Source organism: Gobius niger, assembly GCF_951799975.1.
Source record: "Gobius niger genome assembly, chromosome: 12".
In the NCBI taxonomy this organism is placed as follows: domain Eukaryota; kingdom Metazoa; phylum Chordata; class Actinopteri; order Gobiiformes; family Gobiidae; genus Gobius; species Gobius niger.
This window is the reverse complement of record NC_136863.1, coordinates 32,770,566-32,790,264: the sequence shown is the minus strand read 5'-3', so window position 1 is coordinate 32,790,264 and position 19,699 is coordinate 32,770,566. Positions and strand designations below refer to the sequence as shown.

Below are 19,699 nucleotides of genomic sequence, written 5' to 3'. Positions count from 1 at the left end.
GCAGCTGAGGGGGAAAACAAAGAGGAGAAACTTTCTATAATTACTCCTTTTAACAAATTCTGAATTCTGAATATAGTTTTCTGCTGAATAAAGATACAAAGACATGGAGAGGAGCAAAGTGACATGATGCTTCATGTTAGCATCATGCTACATGCTATAACGCTAGCTATGACTGTAGTCTCGCCAACCAGACTCCACTTCTTTACAGAAGAGGGTCTGGCAACACTCCATTGCGCTTTCAAAGGAAGAGACGCAGCGATATGGAGCCGACCGACCAATCAGAGCAGCTCCCTGAACGGGCGTCACGTTTTGTAGTTTTTCAACACAAGCTTCACGTAATGCTCCGGTTTGCTTGTATTCTGAAGTTTTTCTGAGACAAACGACAGAAGTCATTTCCTGAACTCCGTGTGGCAGGAGCGCCATTGTTAATGTCCCAATGACACAACTTTCTTGTGGCTGTTTCTGTCGTCACATCCGCTCTGTTCTCATTGGCTGCACTTCGGTTGTCCCACATTAGTCCCGCCTCCAGCAGTAGCTTTTCTACGACAGGGTCGCCAGACTAGTCTCCTGTTTATTAATTAATAAACATCGGAGATTAGTCTGGATGCCAGGCTACTATGACTGGGGGTCAACCCTATGTTCCCCAGGTCGGGTGTTCTGTCAAAGTGAATGAATAAACATATCAGACATGACACAGAGCAGAAAATATGCATATGCGTTATTGTTTAATTGTTCGACGCCAGTGTTTATAGGGTTTTAGCGCATGTGGAATTGCTTTTGAATAAATGAGAAGCATTTATTTTCAAGAGAGAGAGAGAGAGAGAGAGAGAGGGGGAAAGAGAAAAGTAAATAGACTAGTTTTTCTCTAAATTAACAGAATTTGGTTGGGTCCACAGCTCCCCCATCAATAGAAGGGGGGGGACATAGGTGCGCACCCCTATTTTTCGCTTCTACTGAACAATCGGCTGTGAAAAAACATCCATATGGGCCTGATTTAGACTTGACTTTATTTGTATGTGATAAATAAGTTCATATTCTGTCAGAAAACTGCTAAAAAGAGTGAAAATTGATGCCGTCTGTATCTATAGTCTTCCTTTCTCTGTTCCGAAAAGAGTCTTAAGTTTTGGGAATGTTGCTGTGAGCGCCTGGGCCTCTGTGCTTCTATTAAACATCCCACCAGGCCTTTTGTGTTCCCCTTCAGTCCATTGTGCAGCGGTGCGGATGCGTGCGCAGGCCTCGCTCGCCGGCCTCGCTCACAGGCCTGTAAAGTCGAGGCCAGGTGTGACATTTTTCCGCGCCGCACATGACAAGTGAAGGAGGTTAAGGGGCCACCTTAAATAGAGTGGGGACAAGAGGCAAGTGCATTCCCACAGACACGCGTTACTTTCAGATTTCTAAAGCCGCGTGTAATATTGAATCCAAAGTTTCCTCGCTCGTCGCTGGAAAAGCGGATCAAACGGGGGAGAGATCATTAGCACATTAACTGCGCGGAGCCTCGCCCACAGCAGCGTCTGGTCGTTTGGCCGGCGGGGCCCGAGTCGCGGTGCCGATGTGTCCCTGGCCCCGAACAGGCGCTGCTCAGATCTGCGGGGCTGAATCAGGCCTGTGTAGTGAACAGAGCGCTCCCATATGTCACCTCCACTCATGTTTACACGCAGTTACTCTGGGCTCGCCTTTCAGATCGGCAAGAGCTGTCCTCTGTGGAAGCACAAGGAACAGAGCGGGCTTCACCACAGAACGCTGGCTTTGTCCCAACTTTCTACGTCCCGGATTTTTGTACTGCACTTGCATTCAGGACAGGAGCCGTGTCGGGTGTTTGTGTGTAGTGGCAGGAACTGTATTTGAGGTTCTTTTTTGTGGGATGCCATTCTAGTCTTCTGCCACACTCATGTCCATATCACTAGCTGCAGTGTCCGTTTAACCCCCACCACATTTTCTCCAGTCGGGCTTTACCCAAATCTAAAAGCGTCTTGGAAAAAATAGGAACATACAGTGAAAGCGAGACGAAAGCGAGGATGGAAGCGCATCAAAAAAGTGACTAAAATGAAAAAGGAAGTAAAGCAATCAAAGAATAACAGCAAAGTGGGATAAAAGCGATGAAAATGTGACACAAATGTGGTAAAAAAGTGACAAAAATGTGACCGAAAAGCAACAAAAGAGTAACAGAAAAGTGGAAACAAATTGACCTAAAAAAGCAATGAAAAAGAAAGTAGGCCTGAAACAACTAATCGATTACTAAAATAGTTGTCGACTATTTCAGTAATCGATTAATCGTTTTCTAGTAAACACAGACTAAAGTAGAGCAAAAAAGACATGACAATTATGTATTTTGGATGAAAACTTACTTTGTTTTTTAAAGTGAGGGTCTGCAGTGTTTTGTACACCGTAAATTTCATAAATATCTGTCTTTGTCTCGTCCAATCAGAGCAGAATTAGCACAAAGAGCCTCCGACAAACGTTTACTTTAAGTTTACTCCATCAACATGTCCTCAAGCGGCGCCACTTTAGCTTTATGTGATAAAAAAATACGATTTTTCATGAACCTTTCACAGCCAAGCGATTAATCGATTACCAAAATAATCGCTAGTTGCAGCCCTACAAAAAAGTGACTACACTGCGACAAAAACGCAAGGAAAATGATCAATTTAATGGAGTTTGTAGCTTTTAGCTCTGAAATGAGGTGTCACACTGGCCTGTTCACCTTATTCCGCCCACTGTTGCCACTTGTTGCGTTGTCTCGGCGCCTCGTCGTCCAGACACTTCCGGTCGAGCGCGAAGCCCGTTCATTTTAACGGAGAACGAGGGAAAATATTCTCCGCTCAAATCTGATGTTTAGTCGATTGATTTGTGTAAAATGTCCGATGTTCATTTGCACCGACATGTCGACTCTGCAGCGTTTTTCTGTCGGCCTGAAAACGGCTTTGTTTTCCTGTAGAGACTGATTTTATGTGGACTTCTCCAGCCCCATGTTAACACATAGGAGAAAAGGGGCGGACACTATTCATGGCGGCGCCCACGCGAACCTCCGGAATAAGGTGAATAGACGGTAAGCTTTTAGATTTGGGTAAAGCTGAACTGGAGAGAATGTAGTTTGGAAAAAAGTCTCTGCTTCAACTTGATTTCTACAGCGTAACACAAGCAAGCAGGAAGCAGAGTAAACCAATCAGCACAAGGGCAGTCAGTGGCTTTGTTAGCGTTAATTTTCAAACAGAATTATGAATCACTAAACTCACCTGCTGCCCATGTGTTTCGGGTCATTTACCGCCGATTGGGAAACTCTGCTTTCCCACGTGCGGCCTGTAGATCGTTATCGAGGGGACTTCCGCATCCCAAGCGTGACGCCGCTGGTGAACAAACAATTGTTATTTCACGGATCCGTTTGAGATTGGCAGAAGCGGCGACGGTGAGCGCCCAGACTGATTCTGGATGCCAGGCTCGAGAAAAGAGGTTACTGGGTCAAAAATGATATTGTCATTTTAACAGACTTCACTCTGATGCTCTGGTTGAGCTCTTACCCTTTTCATTTTACCCCAATTGAATCTATGCTGTAGTAATCCATATAGCATACAGTAGAATAGAAGGAAATGGACTTAAAATAAGAATAGAAAAAACATTGTTATGTAACATGTACAGCTATGGCAGAAATTTGCTTAGCCACAGTGGCTCAGAATGAATGAAGGCAAGGCAAGTTTATTTGTAGAGCACAATTCATACACAAGGCAGTTCAAAGTGCTTCACAGTTGCATAAATACAAGAAAGCAAATAGAATCAACAAAAACATCAACATAAAATTAATCAATTACAGTAAAAGGCAAGAGTGCAGATAAAATACTTTCAGTCATATTATGCATTGGTAAAAAGAACTGTTTTCAGTCTGGATTTGAACATTGTCAGAGTTGAGGCCTGTCTCACATCCTCATGAAGACTGTTCCAGATTTTAGCTTCAGCCTCACCGTGTTTAGTCCTGACTCTGGGAACCACCAGGAGGCCCCTCCCTGAGATGGTTCATACGGCTGTAACATGTCAGAGATGGACTTAACCGCTAAACCATGAAAACACTTGTAACGAGCAGAGCTGTTTTAAAGTCTATTCTCTGAGTGACTGAAGCCAGTGCAGAGACCGGAGCACTGGACTAATATGGTCGTATTTCCTGGTTCTAGTCAGGACTCGAGCAGCAGCGTTCTGGATGTTCTGCAGCTCTGACAGCTCGTTTAGAGAGGCCAGTGAGCAGCCGTTACAGTATCTAACCTGCTGGAGACAAACACATGGATAAGTCTCTCCAAGTCTGGTTCTGGTTTTGACACTATTCCTCTGATCTTAATGTTTTTCAGTAAAAAGCTGCTGATGTTATTGCTTTGATGTGGCTGTTTAAGTTCAGATCTGAGTCCATGATCACTCCTGAATGTCTAATGTAGGAGGAAAGGAGCTATGTAAAGTGAGACCACGTGTTTTTATAGTTTACCTGCAGAATTCAGATCGGTTTAGTCCTGGTTTAATCTCGATTTAGGCGACACAATCAATACCTTATAATGTAGCCATATTGCCTAGGGCTGGGTGATATTTAAAAATGGCTGGAAATAGGTTTTACTGAACTGCCTAACCAAAAAGTAAGTGTCTCCCTGGTTCTGACTAGCTGCTCTGATCCGGGCTCGCTGCAGTCGGCCTGTCAGACTCAGCAACACTCTGTGCACAAAGAATGAGATCAGCCGACGACCGGATCGGCCTGAGTGAAAAGGTTGTTCCATCAGAGGATTTGTTCTTCCCTGATGGCACGAGCGTATTCTACGATCTTAACCCCATGCATTGAGGATCTTTGGGATGTGCTGGAGGCGGCTTTGTGCAGTGGTCACGCTCTCCCATCATCAATACAAGATCTCGGTGGAAAGTGAAATCAACACTGGATCTTATTTTTCTCTTTTTTTTTTTTTAGATCCATTTTTTCTCGAACAATAACCACAATGGCGCTTGTTTCGGTTGGCTGTTCACCTGCAGTGGGGCATGGCTTCCAAAAAGAAAAGAAGAAGAAATCTAGCCCAGCTTTGTGGAATATTCCGTGCAGATCAATAGCACCTAACCTTCATTTTGCAGCTACGTGCCAACACACGGACTGCGTTCCCACTCCGCCTCGGCCTGCCTTGTTTTCCCAGCCCCGCGCCTGCCTTCTCCTCCCTTTGCCCAAGATTTCTCCAGAGGCAGCACAAAGCTCCAAAGTCCTGGCCAGGATGAAGTCATCATGTCTTTATATCATTATATTCTCCGTTTGCCTTTTTTAGTCACAGAGAAGGAGTATGGGTGGGGCGCCTTAACCCTGCTGCTGCCACTCACACTGTTGCTCCTCACACTTTCCATGACAGAGCGCCTTTCTGCACTGCTCTTATTCGGGACAGTACCTGCAGAAAACTCCTCTTTCTGAACTCGTTGCCAGACTGGGGACTGTAGAAACCTCGGCCATCACACAGGTCGTGGTCATGTGTGAGCTGTCGCCTTTTTTTTTCTTCCCCCTGCAGTGAACATCCATATTCAGGGCTTTGGAACACACATGAGTTTGTTCTTGTAATAACACAAACCTTGAGATTTGTTTTTTTGAAAACTTGGAGCTGCTAACAAGCCTCTTTTCACCGCGCTCTTTCCACTCCGTGTCTGCGTGTGTGTGTGTTTGTATATTCCAGCGCGGGACACTGCACACTGGGCCACTGTGCGCCGTCCATAAACTTTCCACACTTTTCCCCCCCGTGTGTATACCGACCAGCGCGGGCTCAGTAAACTGGTAGTAATTTCCAGGCAGAGGGTGAATAAAGGTGCCTTTTGTCTGGGCAGGGGCGGGGGCCAGTAGGTGTGGGCGGGGGGCGTGGGGGTGTCCAGTCTGTGAGCCGCATGAATGTTCCCTCAGTTCGCTCAGACATCACACCTCCCTGCCTACTTTCACAGCGGCGCTTGAAGCAGCGGCTGCCAGCGCGAGGGGGTGTGGGGGGGGTGTGGGGTGGGGGGGCCTGGGGGGTGGGGTCCGGGTCCAGCCACTGAGCTCATTGGGACAGCGCTGTTGTTTTATCCTCCTCCTGCCAGTGTGCTGTTTTTGGAAGGCATACAAGCGTTGTGGGGAAGCTCGCGTCAGTCGCCCGCCGCCGCTGCTCAGGAGAAGGTCCCGCGCCCGCTTCTCACTGCCCCCGAAACGGGCTCCTCTCTGTGGATGCTGTGCGCTCAGAGCAGGCGGAGGGAGAGCTGCGCTAACTGGACTTGTGTGTGTTCTTCCAGCAGCCCTCTGGAGCGCCGGTGGAGAATGACCCTCTGGGCTCGCTTCCTCCAGGATGGGGTAAGTGCCATTCATTCACCCAGCTTTGGTGAAGGCGATGATTAGTCGATGAAGAGCAGGATATTTCAAACATTATACATCTTCAAAACGTTCGGATCACTGTGTTTTTACTCGAACAGCTACGTAACACTTTAATATCTGCAGTTTGATGTTGTATATGATATTAATATCCTCACATGCTTTGGTAATTGTTCCTCAGCAGCTTTTGTCCAGATCTTCTCAGGCTTTAGAGCTGTATACTAGATCAGTATAAACATCTCAATTTGAGCATAATAATCCACATTTTAGCTGTTTTGACGAGTTAAGAGGTTCTTGGGCATTTGTCCCAGATTATTTCACTTGTTCTGAGATGTTTCTGACTCGTTTCGATACATTTCGTCCTTGTTTCAGGTAATTTTCTTTGCCAACACTGGAAAAAATGCCATCTCATCTTAGAAAAATAGCTTGCTTTGTACTTGAAATAAGACTTTTGATGCTGATTTTGACTGGGTCTCGACTCGTCTTGAAATAAGATTTGCCAATGGAACAAGCATTCATTTGCTCAAAATAAGACAAATTAACTTGAACGCTTAAAATAAGACAAAAAAAAAACCCTGAAATGAGACAAAATGGTCAAAGACAAGAAAAATCTGTCTAGTTCCATTGGTAAGTTTCAAGACGAGTCAAAACCGTGTCAAAAGCAGCATTAAAAGTCTTATTTCAAGCACTTTTAAGTCATTTTTGTCTAAGATAAGATTTCATTTTTTCCAGTGAATTTTACTTTCTTATTTCAAGCGAGATTTACCCTAGAACTGGTCTGAAATGTCCTCAAACAAGCAAAGGAAACTCGGTCCGATCAGGAAAAGTGTCTAAATGAGTGAAAACCGCTCGAAACAAGAAACATTTCCTCAGTTCAAGTCATTTAAGCCAATGCTTGATATTTACTTTTTGTAGCGTACGTAGTGTCTCTGCTCTGAACGTGCATCACTGGTTGTGCAAAGGTGTCGTTCGTCTCTCTATGAATGGAAGGGCCCATGTTTGAGATGAGGAGGCTAGTAGATTTCAGGCCGGATACTGGGATGGGGGAGGAGAACCAGCCACTGCGCTGCAATGTGAGCACTACTGTTCCTGAGCCCTCAGCACACAGCTGTTAATGAGAAAAAGATGTCAGAGCGGCAGAGGGAAGGGGCGCCGAGTCCTTCCAAAATACGGGCTCTTCTCTGTGTTAAGTTAGTTGGCAAGATGCTCACCACAAAGCTTTGCAGATTCATCCGGATGGTTGATTCAAACTTTTAATGTTAAACGTCTCTCTTTTAAATGTAATTCCTGTCGTTTTAACATTGGAAGTTTTAAAGATTATTTGCATGTACTTTCTTATAATAACCTTCTTTTAAAACATGCATGCAGTCAACTAGTTTATCATGAATGGAGAAAGTTAGAGCTGGAAGAGATTTGAAATGATTCGTCACTGCTCTAAAGAAAAAACACTCCGGTTGTGGATATTTTCTTTTCAGAAAAGCGGCAGGACAATGGCAGAATGTACTTTGTCAACCACAACACGCGCACCACGCAGTGGGACGACCCCCGGACCCAAGGGTGAGCCGCTTCACTCCTGTTAGTGTGGAAGGCGGGTGTGAATGCTTCTGTAAGGCAGAGTCTACGTCTGCGGGATAGGTTACACAGGTCAACATGAATAAAGAATACTAATATCTTATATCTACTGGGCTAATATTATAGACATGTAGGTGAGGAGTTCTCCCTTTCGCTCACCTGATAAAATACATTTACTAAAAATTGTTCCTCACTCCAGGTTGTGGAGTGTGGAAGACAGAGCCTTCTGTGTCCAGGCCTCACACTCCCTCCACACACACGAACCGCAAATCACTTTCTGTTCCAATTGGTCTTCAGCCCCACTTAATGGCAGTCAAAGAATTATTTTGCTCGTCTGTGTGTGTGTCTGTGAGTGTGTGTGAGTGTGTGTGTGTGTGTGTGCTGTACAAGTTGAAAGGTTTCTTAAATAAAAAAGCACACTGGTCTTATAAAGAAATAACCTTGCGGCCAACCTGTGTTTCAGGTTGGTCAAGGAGCATCCCCTGCCGCCCGGCTGGGAGATGAAGTACACTCCTGAGGGAGTCCGCTACTTTGTGGACCATAACTCCCGCACCACCACTTTTAAAGACCCCAGGCCTGGCTTTGAGTCTGGGTAATTCTTCAAAAACACACTTTGTTTGTTTGAATATTTCCAAATCTCGAGACTCTCTCAGTCGCTGCTCCCCCCCCCCCATACACACACACACACACACACACACACACACACACACCTGAATATACAGAAGGGCCTGGTTATTCCATCTATGGATTTTCCCCCATGATGGCACAGGCATGTTTTCAGATGACAATGCCAGGATTCATTAGGCTCAAATAGGCTGCGTGCATTTGATATCACAACATTTGAAAGAGTCTGTAGTTCAAGATTCGAGTTGGCAGGCAGGTAAGAATTCCATGGTGGTAACTATGGTAGCTGCCGAAGTACAAATTCCTGAGATGCAGACGTCTCGTGGATGGCACCAGTAATGATGGAGATATCGGCCAAAACCTGTCTCAAGTTCAATGTCTCCTCTGCCAGCGCGTATAAGCTAACGTCCAATTTGTTTTTCTCTGAATGATGTCCAAAATTGGAGACGATATTCAAAAGCATTCGCCTGATATTGGTCAGTAGAAACGACTTTCAGACATAAAAATAATACAGCAAGTTTGTGAATCCAGTCAGTGCCAAATAATGATCCGGTGCAAAAATTTTTAGGTTTGTTTGGAAGTTTTTTATCAAAAACTGTACCTTTCCCATGGAGTTGTACTGGCCCCTGCGATCTGAGATTATGACACAGTTAAATTCTAGAACATGAAACAATCTGGTTCAGAAGACATGAAGCTTGAGACACCGTTCACTTACATGGATTGACCATCACGGAGTTCAATCAAATCCCGTTTTTTTTTTTTTTTCATATCACAACAGCTGCCTCACTGGGCTTTCCGAATATTTCTGAATTGGCAAACAGGAACTGAAAAGAGAAACCTGAAGGAGAACCACATTGAAGGAAGGGTCCAGCTGCCTTGAATAGACAGGCCACAGATCGTCCAGGGCTGAGCTGCGGAGCTAACGTCCGGTCCTTGCTGGTGCTTCAGGATAGTGAGGGGAAGTGCGAGAAAGTCCTCCAGGCAGAAGTATCGGGGGTCCACAGGTAGCTCAGACATCAGGGGGGTCAGTCAGTCATCACCGGGGCATTGCTCCACCATATATACCCTGTGTGTGTGTTTTTGTGCATATTCTGAACAGTGGCGTCCATCTTGTTCACGCGCATGTGTGTTTGTGCAGGTCACGTCAAGGCGACTCCCCGCGGGCGTACGACCGAAGCTTCCGGTGGAAATATCACCAATTTCGCTTCTTATGCCACGTACGTATCATGTCACGCAATAATGATTCAAACGACTCAAAACTAGTCGTCAGTGAGCACATGTTTTACTGGGATGTTTTTGTGTGTGTCCAGTCCAACGCATTGCCGAGCCACGTGAAGATCTCCGTGTCCAGGCAGACGCTGTTTGAGGATTCCTTTCAGCAGGTGGGAGCAGTGGTTTGTGAAGGACAGGGTTGGAAAAATCCGTCATGAGCAATTTTTATCCTTCATGAATTAATCTCTCTTAAGCGTTTTTTTAAAATAAATGTATATATATATATATATAGGCTGCATATTATTTATGTTAGTAAAAATGTGAGATTGCAGGATAAATGGAGCTAAACTAAACCTGTTCTGAACAGTCTTGGTACATTTTGCAGCAGAAATGTGACGACTTTCAGAGTCACCTGCTCATCAACATCAAGGCTCAGATTACACTCATACAAATGTGGAGCTTATTATTTGCATCTTTTCAGTCTTAACGGACTGTAAGAAGCAGTGGGTGAACGGGACAATGTTTACCAGTTCACATCACTGCACTACGGGCTGCCCGCTACGCACACGGGAGGGAAAGAGAGAAATAGATGAGCTCGTCCTGAGACTTACGTGAGAAGAGCGGCTCCACATGGGAAGGATATTATTAGCCTTTAACCGCGTTTGCATCGTGGTTTTCCTCCCCGTGTTGTTGTTAGCGCCCGGGTCAGGAAAGTTAGCGAGCGAGGCAGTGACACAACTTGTAAGAGCTCATCCAAGACAAGACGCGGTGTGAAATTTTAGAGAGAGAGAGAGAGAGAGAGAGAGAGAGAGAGAGAGCCCCGCGCGTTATGAAAAACAGCAGAGCTGCGTCATTATTTTCGTTAAGGCTTGATTTTCAATCCTTCAAAATGACGGACGGCCTTTGAAATTTTCCGTCAAAGTAAAAGATATTCCGTAAATGAATTTTCGGTTAATGTAACGTCTGGGTGGGAGCAGGAAATGGAGCTGTACAACATATCAACAAATTATGGTTATCGCAGTATTATGTGACGAAATGTCCGTAATGCTCGAACTTTAAAACGTTTTGAAGTTCCATTTCAGCCTTGTTCTGGTGCTCATTTATTCTGTTTTCAAGGCTTCTTTTGTGACGATTTGATGACAAAAAAATTGCTGAAATGCAACACATCCTAAAACATTTACTTTCTTGAGCTTTCCACCATGTTTTTATTCCATTGCTTCATCAAAACATACATGGAGTAGTATTTCTCTTGACTTCATGCAACTTTAATGCCTTTACTTTGCACGTTTTATCCTTTTTCTTTTCCCGATCCGTATTTCCAGGATTTGGTTGCCTCACAGAACGAACACAAAACTGTCTTTACACTTTAAAAGTGAATGAGTGTCTTCATCACGGCCCCATAGATTTGCTTGCATGACGTTAACCATAAGTGAAAGCTTGTATTGACTGTTCTCTATTTGAAATCCTGACTTACATTATTTAAATTTAAAACCTACAATACCAGTGTCCAAAAGAATGTTTTAGCCTGTGCAGGAAATGTCCACTCTGTTTTAGCAGTAAAATATTGCAATATTTTGATGATGGAGAACATCAGTTGCATAATTATCATTTTATTTCAGTGAAGCAGCAATTTTAATGAAGAAATGTTGGGCAGAAAAGTTCTTTTTATGCTCATTTTTAAGCTCCTGACAGGAAGTGACATAGATAAAGGTAAAGTTCTATTGCAGATGGAGAGCCACGTGATCAGTGGAGCTCCAGGAAATTACATCAGCTCCACTTTTTCCCCATGACATTTATTTAAATTAATCTCAATTAAAGGCCTTTCGTAAACTTTTATCCTTAAATGGGGGTATTATGCAAAATTGACTTTTTCAAGCTTTCCATCATGTTATTCTGTCACTCCCTCATTAAAAACATGGCTGAAGTGTTGCCTTGGCACATTCACGTATTTCTGAGTAATCTGTAAAAACTCTGATGGCGGCCATTTTAGGGATAGGTTTGCCTGAATCCTCCTAGGAACGCCCCCACCTCCTGGAGACGCCTCCGAGCTTTCGTCACCAGCCGAGTAACCAACCACTGCTCCTCAGCAGAACCCCCTCCCCACTGATGCCACAGACAGCGTGTGGAGGGGGCGTGTCTAAAGGCTCAGAGGTTCTTAAAGAGACAGAGGCCTATTTCAAGACATTCACTACAGCCATTTTGAGAGAGACATTTTATACAAGGCAGTTATTCTCATTTACTGCATTTACAGACCAACAGGAGGTTTGGTCATCATTGTAGTGTGATATAGACTGGTGCTATGGGACTGACAAAAGCAGAACACCCCCTCTTTAATATTGTTTGCCTGCATCTATGTCACTTCCTGTCGGTGTCCAATAAGGAACAGAAACTATAAATGTCACAGAAATGGCCTAACTAAAGAAAGCTGGGTACAATCTTCAGCAAAATCTTAAATATAATTGTGTTAAATTGTGTCTCATGTGTCATATGCACTTTAACTTCATGGTTGATGTGTGTCTGTGGCAGATCATGAACGTGAAGCCGTACGACCTCCGGCGCAGACTGTACATCATCATGCGAGGGGAGGAGGGGCTGGACTACGGCGGCATCGCCAGGTGAGCGCGTGTGTGTGAAAGGCGCCGCTGTCTGTCCTCACTGTGCTGTGGTGGGCTGCTTCCTGTTTCCGTGTCCTCATGTGTCTTTGGTTTGCCATTGTTTGTCTGTCCCCGGTGTCTCGTCAGTGGTTTTACCCTATGGTAGGTGACCTCATGCTGTTCTACCACAGGGTAGAACCACGGACAGGATGCCGGGGGTGTCCGCGTCCCCTGTGTCCATGGTGCTGGCAGCGGTGGTGGGTTTTTCAGTCACTGTTCTGCTCTGTCAAGTCTTGTCTCCCATAGTCCTCGGCAGCACCCCTCCGGTGTCTGTCCACACTCCACTGTCCCATTAAAAGAGTCTGTCAGTTATGGAGGTATTTATTATCCACACATCTTCACGCCTGTTTACTCATCTGTTCTGTGTGCTCATTGTTGTGTTTTCTGGGGACGAGTGAGCAATGTTGTGTGTTGTGTATGTGTCAAGGGAACAGAAACCTATAGATACAGACGGCATCTCTGGAATCGCCCATATATGGTCATGTTTAAAAACAGTTAAGGGGGAAAACAAGTTGGAGAAAAATCTAAACTTTCTCTAATTATTCCAAAACTACTTTAACAAATGCTGAATTATGAATATAGTTTTCTACTAAATAAAGATACAAAGACATGGGGAGGAGCAAAGTGGTTCAACGACTCATAAATACATAAATAACGGAGAATGCTAACATAATGCTACATGTTAGCATCGGGCTAGTGCTAACGGTTAGCTGGCGCTTGCTACAACTGCCGTTTTTTCACTTCCACTGAACAATCTGCTGGGAGAAAATATCCATATGGGCCCGGTTTACACTTGACTTTATTTATGTGATAAATAAGTTCATATTCCACCAGAAAATGGCTAAAAAGAGTGAAAAATTGTGTTTCTCTAAAGATTCTATTTTCCCCCTCGGTGAAGCCACGCCCCCTTCTATGACAAGATGCGTCTGTACCTATGAAAGAAAGGAACAATCACACACTCCTCCTGCATCAACATTTTTTATTTACATTTTCTGGGGGGGGGGGGGGGGATGAAGGGGCTACATTACATGTGCCCAAATGCTGGAGTAAATTTACCCCAGCACATAATGATTTGGTGTTTATAATCAACTTACCCCCCCTCAAATAATGGCAGGTAGAATATGTTAATACAGAATTTTGATGCAACAAGAGCGAGACCTCTCTGGTTAACGCAGAGGGAAACTTTTTCCACTTTAATTTCAGAATTCTGGTACACTTTCATCTTTAGTACAAATAGTTCTCCACATTTACTTTTTTTTGTCCAGTTAAGTATTCTTTCAAAACCCTACAGTATGTTTGTGTAGGCTTTCGGTCATTCAGGAATTACCCATTATAGTAGAGATTTCTTTCTTTCTTTTGAAGTATTGTCGACTGAACTGGAAGTTTATGATACAACTTTACTATAATAATACTTGAAAAAACGAATCTCTGCTATAATGAAGAATACTGCAGCCTTGTTACTTGGTCATAGTGGGTTAGATTGTTTTTACATCATATTGATAGATTATTATTTTTTTTTTTCAACTGAATCGAAATTATTCGTTCATTCTCAGTGAATCTTATATAGTATATATTTGTTGTCAGGTAAACTTGTTTTAAATTTCCATTCTGTCTTAAAGTGATGATCTGTAAGGTTGCAAGAGAGAGAGACCGATTTCAAAAGTAAAGGATCAAGACTCCCCTTTTACAAAATGAAGAGAGGGAGAACCGTTTTTGTTTGTTTTTATTCAATTTGAATTTAAATCATTGGACTTTATAATATTGTTGTAATATTAATTTGTTATTAACTCAAATATGTCTCTGATGTCATGTGAAAGTTGTTGCTCTTAATTTGCCAGTGAAATGAAAAAGCAAATGTTTTTTTTGTTGTTGTTTTTAAATATATCCCCAACAATCGATAGAAAGAGTGCGTCGCCTTTGACCGTAGCCTTCGTACTGGGCGACTGCTCTCCTGTGGTAGTGACCGTGTGTGATCTCTGCAGGGAGTGGTTCTTCCTGCTGTCCCACGAGGTGCTCAACCCCATGTACTGCCTGTTCGAGTACGCGGGCAAGAACAACTACTGCCTGCAGATTAACCCCGCCTCCTCCATCAACCCGGACCACCTCACCTACTTCCGCTTCATCGGCCGCTTCATCGCCATGGTGAGCGCTCGCCTCCACACGCAATTGTTCATATTTATCAGGTAGAAAGTGTTAAATGAGCAGCGCCAAAACTAAAGCCTTAAATGTCATAAAATCCCAAGATTACAACAGGCACTGAATATACGTTCCATGAAAGTCCGTGGTACTTACAGTGGTAAATACTAGTAATAATAGTGGTACTTCTAGGTTCTTATCGTGGTACGTAAAGGATACTATAGTGAGAATTACAAGGTATGTACTTCTAGAAACAGTGGTAAGTCTTGGTAATGAAGGTTGTACTTCTTGTTTTCCCTAATGCTGTTTTATGTAACTTGTTATTTATCTAGAAATTACTTCTGTTTGTAGAAGTACCACATTTACTACCTATGAATTGCTGCTGTAGTATCCTTGAATTACCAGCAAGTACCATAGATATATCACTGAAACTACTAGAAACTATCACTTTCAATACCAAAGTAAATAGAAGTACTTCATTACTAAGAGTTACTCGTGTATCTCTTAGTAATGAGAGATACAGGGGTAACTCTGTGACTCCCTAACCCCAATTACTAGTAATTACCACTTTTAGTACCACAATAAGTACCACTGTCATTAATAGTAATTACCACTGTACTTACCGGCCCGTAATGTACAGTGTTACCCAAATTTCCTCTCATTCGTCTGTATTGTATGAATGGTTTACACATTTTGATAAATGTATAGATTTGAGCCACTAAAAATATTGAATTTTGAGGCATTAAAATGGCATTAGAAATGTATTCATTTTAAAGGGGGGGTATTATGCAAAGTGGACTTTTTCAAGCCTTGCATCATGTTATTATGTCGTTCCCTCATTAAAAACATGCCTGAAGTGTTGCCTTGGCACATTCACGTATTTCTGAGTAATCTGTAAAAACTCTGATGGCGGCCATTTTAGGGATAGGTTTGCCTGAGTCCTCCTAGGAACGCCCCCACCTCCTGGAGACGCCTCCGAGCTTTCGTCACCAGCCGAGTAACCAACCACTGCTCCTCAGCAGAACCCCCTCCCCACTGATGCCACAGACAGCGTGTGGAGGGGGCGTGTCTAAAGGCTCAGAGGTTCTTAAAGAGACAGAGGCCTATTTCAAGACATTCACTACAGCCATTTTGAGAGAGACATTTTATACAAGGCAGTTATTCTAATTTACTGCATTTACAGACCAGCAGAAGGTTTGTCATCATTGTAGTGTGATATAGACTGGTGCTATGGGACTGAAACAAGAAGAACACCCCCTCTTTAACAAGTACCAGCCTAAACTATTGTTCAGAGGCCACGAATTGGCCAGTCGGCAATTTGTTCAGACAATTTCGGACATTTGTAACCACTGAAGGCACACATAGTAAAAAAAAAATGCAGAAAAGCGGCCTGTCCAGAGTGCTCGTTCTGATCTTTCTGTTCTGCACGGCTGATTGTGTCATTTGTCTGCTCAGTGTGACCTTTATGAATGTAGAGTAGAATGTGCATCTATCCAGAAACTCACGAAACCAGCAACAACAAAAGGCGCCGGCCAATGTTTGTGAAGCAGGTGTTTGCATCCTCTCCGTCTTTAGACCGTGGTGTCACAGAGGGGCGCATAACGAAGCGTCTGAGGGGTGGTGGGCCACAGATCGGCGGTCAGTGCAGTCAACTCACTGGCTGTATTTGTGTCCTGGCCCACACCTTTATTTAGGCTTACAACGTTAATGCCAGCTCTGTCTCACGAAATAATGTTATGATTATGAGGTTATGAGTAATACTGAGTAATAGTGTTTACACTGCGCTTAAATAGTGCCTTGTTTTGTTGTACAATGCGCCAATGTGCCTGTCTGCTCCGAGTAAACATGTGCCGCTTCCTTTCAGGCCCTGTACCACGGCAAGTTCATCGACACCGGCTTCACCCTGCCTTTCTACAAACGAATGCTGGACAAGAAGCCCACGCTTAAAGACCTGGAGTCCATCGACCCTGAGTTTTATAACTCCATCATGTGGGTTAAGTAAGTACCGACTGTGGTTGTTTTGTCTGTGTACACAAATGTTGTTTAAGGAGGGGTGTTGTGCAAGATAGACTTACAGTGTTGTCCCTGATGACTAGTCTTGGCTTGTACAATGCTCCACCTGTCTACCTTGAGCTCCTCCCGTGGCCCTACATAAATACGTAGCACTTTTCTTAGCTTTCGATCTTTTGCAAAGCTTGTCCATCCATCACAGGCAAAAACAATCGCTGAAGCTTCACTACTATAAAGCAGTAAGACTCTGAAACTAGACTGGACTTTGGTGTGAAGGGGGACGAGGGGAGAGTGATTTGGGGAAAGAGTGTATCCAGTAGAAGTAAAACTTGCCATTGTGAGCTTTAAATTAGCCACCTTAGCTCATTATTAGCATGTTTGATACCACAAAGTTTAAGAGAGTGAGCCAAGGCCATACAAGAAGCACGATACCGCCCTCTTGGATTACAGTGCTCTTAATGGGTGGGTGAAGTAGGAGCTGTGGTTGATGATGGCTCATGCTGCGTCTCAGGGAGAACAACCTGGAGGAGTGCGGAGTGGAGCTGTACTTTGCGCAGGACATGGAGATCCTGGGCAAAGTGTCCACGCACCAGCTGAAGGCCGACGGGGAGAACCTGCTGGTCACGGAGGACAACAAAGAAGAGTACATTGGGTGAGCTGAAGCAGGTGTCCTGGCTGATCCCGTGTGTTGTCTGACTCTAACCCTGGTGTGTTCCTCTGTGTTCATCAGACTGCTGACGGACTGGAGGTTTACTCGGGGAGTGGAGGAGCAGACCAAAGCCTTTCTAGATGGATTCAATGAAGTGGTCCCACTCGAGTGGCTTCGCTACTTTGATGAAAAGGAGCTGGAGGTAAGAAGGTTATCCTGTGTTGTGGGCAGGTGTGGAGTGAATCATCCCCTTCCTAGTGCAGACTCTCAGGGTGTTGTTTTTGTGCAGCTGATGCTGTGTGGGATGCAGGAGATTGATCTGGCAGACTGGCAGAAGAACACGATCTACCGACATTATACCAAGAACAGCAAACAGATCCACTGGTTCTGGCAGGTAGGTGCAGCCCCTGAGGCCCCGTCTCCTCATGAACCAACCCGCCTGACTCTGTGTCTCCAAAGGTGGTGAAGGACATGGATAACGAGAAGAGGATCCGTCTCCTTCAGTTTGTGACGGGAACATGCCGGCTGCCTGTGGGAGGCTTCTCAGAGCTCATAGGTAAGGCACATTCACACACCGGACTAACACAGCGTCAGACTGGGATGTGAGCGCTCTGTTATCTCCTGCAGGAAGCAACGGTCCTCAGAAGTTCTGCATCGATAAAGTGGGGAAGGAGACTTGGCTTCCACGAAGCCACACATGGTGAGCTAAACGCTTGTTCACAGAAAGGTTCTGCAACTTTAAATCCTTTATCTGTTATAGTTCAGTTTGTTCCATATTTGTAAAATGAGTGGAGATATTCACACACATAATGAACACCAGTTACCCTGCATGAAAACACACCTATCTGTTACCCCGGGATTCCACATCATCCGCCAGTGCTCCAGCTCCACGAGGAGCACCCGCACAAAGCAACGACTTTGAGAAATAAACCTCCCAATAAAATAATAAACAACTATTTATGAGCATGCGAGCGATACCGCATGCTCATAAATAGCATTTATGCGCCAGGGAGAGAGAGGCAGAAAAAAAAGTTATGTAAACGAAAGCAAAAGAAGCTTAATCGGGTCGTGTGATTGTTTTTGTGATATCAAACTCCGCAGAGGGAATTATCGAGGTCACTTTGTGTGAAATAGTGACATTATCGTTAAAATAAAGTCCGCTCGGAGGGAATTTACTTTGAAAATACGGATATTGTTGTCGTTCTCTTTCCTGTTTGGTGCGTCTGAACTGTGGAGCTTGATCCGGCCGGAGCTTGATCCGGCCGGAGCTGACGCGGCGCAGACGGACCTGAAAATAGGGTTGATCCGTATTTTGATCGTGGCGAGGCGGAGTGGCGGAGAGGCGGAGAGGCGACGTAGGCCCCTCGGAGCGGAGTGGACGATGTGGAATGTTTCTGAACGTTCAACATAGCAACGCATTTGCTGCGGAGGTCGGGGCGGAGTGGAACGAGCACGGAGAATGTGGAATCTGGGGGTTATTGTCCCCACATTGTGACTTTGAATACATATATTTGAAGCTGAGGCGTGTTCTGTGTGTGTCTCTCCAGCTTCAACCGGCTGGACCTGCCGCCCTACCGGAGCCTGGAGCAGCTGAGGGAGAAGCTGCTCTTTGCCATTGAGGAGACGGAGGGCTTTGGACAGGAGTGAGCCGCCGCGCAGACAGCTTTTTATTAGTGTTTTACAAGCCCAGCCGTGGCTTCCAAGTGCTCACCTGAATGACTGAATGATTCGCCTTCCCGGTCCACTCAGCAGGCTTTGATTCTCACCTACTACAAAGAGCAAAAGATTGCATTTTTAAAGCCAAGATGCAAAATGCCTCAGCAACACTCCAGTACCTGGAGGAAACATATCTTAATACAGTATCATCATTTTAAACTGTGCCACAGTGACTCCACTGCTGTCGCCTGATTAGAGTTTTATTTTTATGTTTATTGTGAAATTATGCATTATGTCCTGTAAATAGCTGAATTAAATGTTTCAATCTTGACTCTTGGTTTCTGGTTTGTTTTACTGACCTTTCTTCATTGTTTCCTTTTCATCTTGTGTTTGCAGACAACATTGTTACAAAACTTAGTAAGTCCCCCATGTTATGGTGTTTCCAGGTCACACTACAAAAAGTAAATATCAAGCATTGGCTTAAATGACTTGAATTGAGGAAATGTATCTTGTTTTGAGCGGTTTTCACTCATTTAGACACTTTTCCTGATCGGACCGAGTTCGCTTTGCTTGTTCGAGGACATTTCAGACCAGTTCTAGGGTAAATCTCGCTTGAAATAAGAAAGTAAAATTGCCAATGAGAAAAGACCAATGTTCTTAACCCATTGGCAAAGAAAATGACCTGAAATAAGGACGAAATGTATCGAAACGAGTCAGAAACATCTCAGAACAAGTGAAATAATCCAGGACAAATGCCCAACAACTTCTTAACTAGTCAAAACAGCAAAAATCTGGATTATTGTGCTCAAATTGAGATGTGTATACTGATCTAGTGAAATACTTTTTGCAGTGCACTGA

General features: G+C 44.2%; 1 protein-coding gene across 2 annotated transcripts in view; it reads left to right on the top strand.

The window, feature by feature from the left end:
* wwp2 (WW domain containing E3 ubiquitin protein ligase 2) overlaps positions 1 to 19,147 on the top strand; it is a 39,507-nt gene extending 20,360 nt beyond the window's left edge. Inside the window, exons 11-24 of one of the 2 annotated variants that reach the window (XM_079567388.1) lie at positions 6,253 to 6,310; positions 7,804 to 7,885; positions 8,364 to 8,492; positions 9,663 to 9,741; positions 9,835 to 9,906; positions 12,263 to 12,351; positions 14,373 to 14,532; positions 16,391 to 16,524; positions 17,048 to 17,188; positions 17,267 to 17,387; positions 17,475 to 17,579; positions 17,645 to 17,741; positions 17,813 to 17,885; positions 18,733 to 19,147. In XM_079567388.1, coding sequence (XP_079423514.1) covers positions 6,253 to 6,310; positions 7,804 to 7,885; positions 8,364 to 8,492; positions 9,663 to 9,741; positions 9,835 to 9,906; positions 12,263 to 12,351; positions 14,373 to 14,532; positions 16,391 to 16,524; positions 17,048 to 17,188; positions 17,267 to 17,387; positions 17,475 to 17,579; positions 17,645 to 17,741; positions 17,813 to 17,885; positions 18,733 to 18,832 — 1,440 coding nt within the window. In that variant the 3' untranslated portion in view covers positions 18,833 to 19,147. The remainder of the gene's footprint in view (positions 1 to 6,252; positions 6,311 to 7,803; positions 7,886 to 8,363; positions 8,493 to 9,662; positions 9,742 to 9,834; positions 9,907 to 12,262; positions 12,352 to 14,372; positions 14,533 to 16,390; positions 16,525 to 17,047; positions 17,189 to 17,266; positions 17,388 to 17,474; positions 17,580 to 17,644; positions 17,742 to 17,812; positions 17,886 to 18,732) is intronic. The other variant, XM_079567389.1, reaches the window with a different exon arrangement.
* Positions 19,148 to 19,699: the final 552 nt, after the last annotated feature.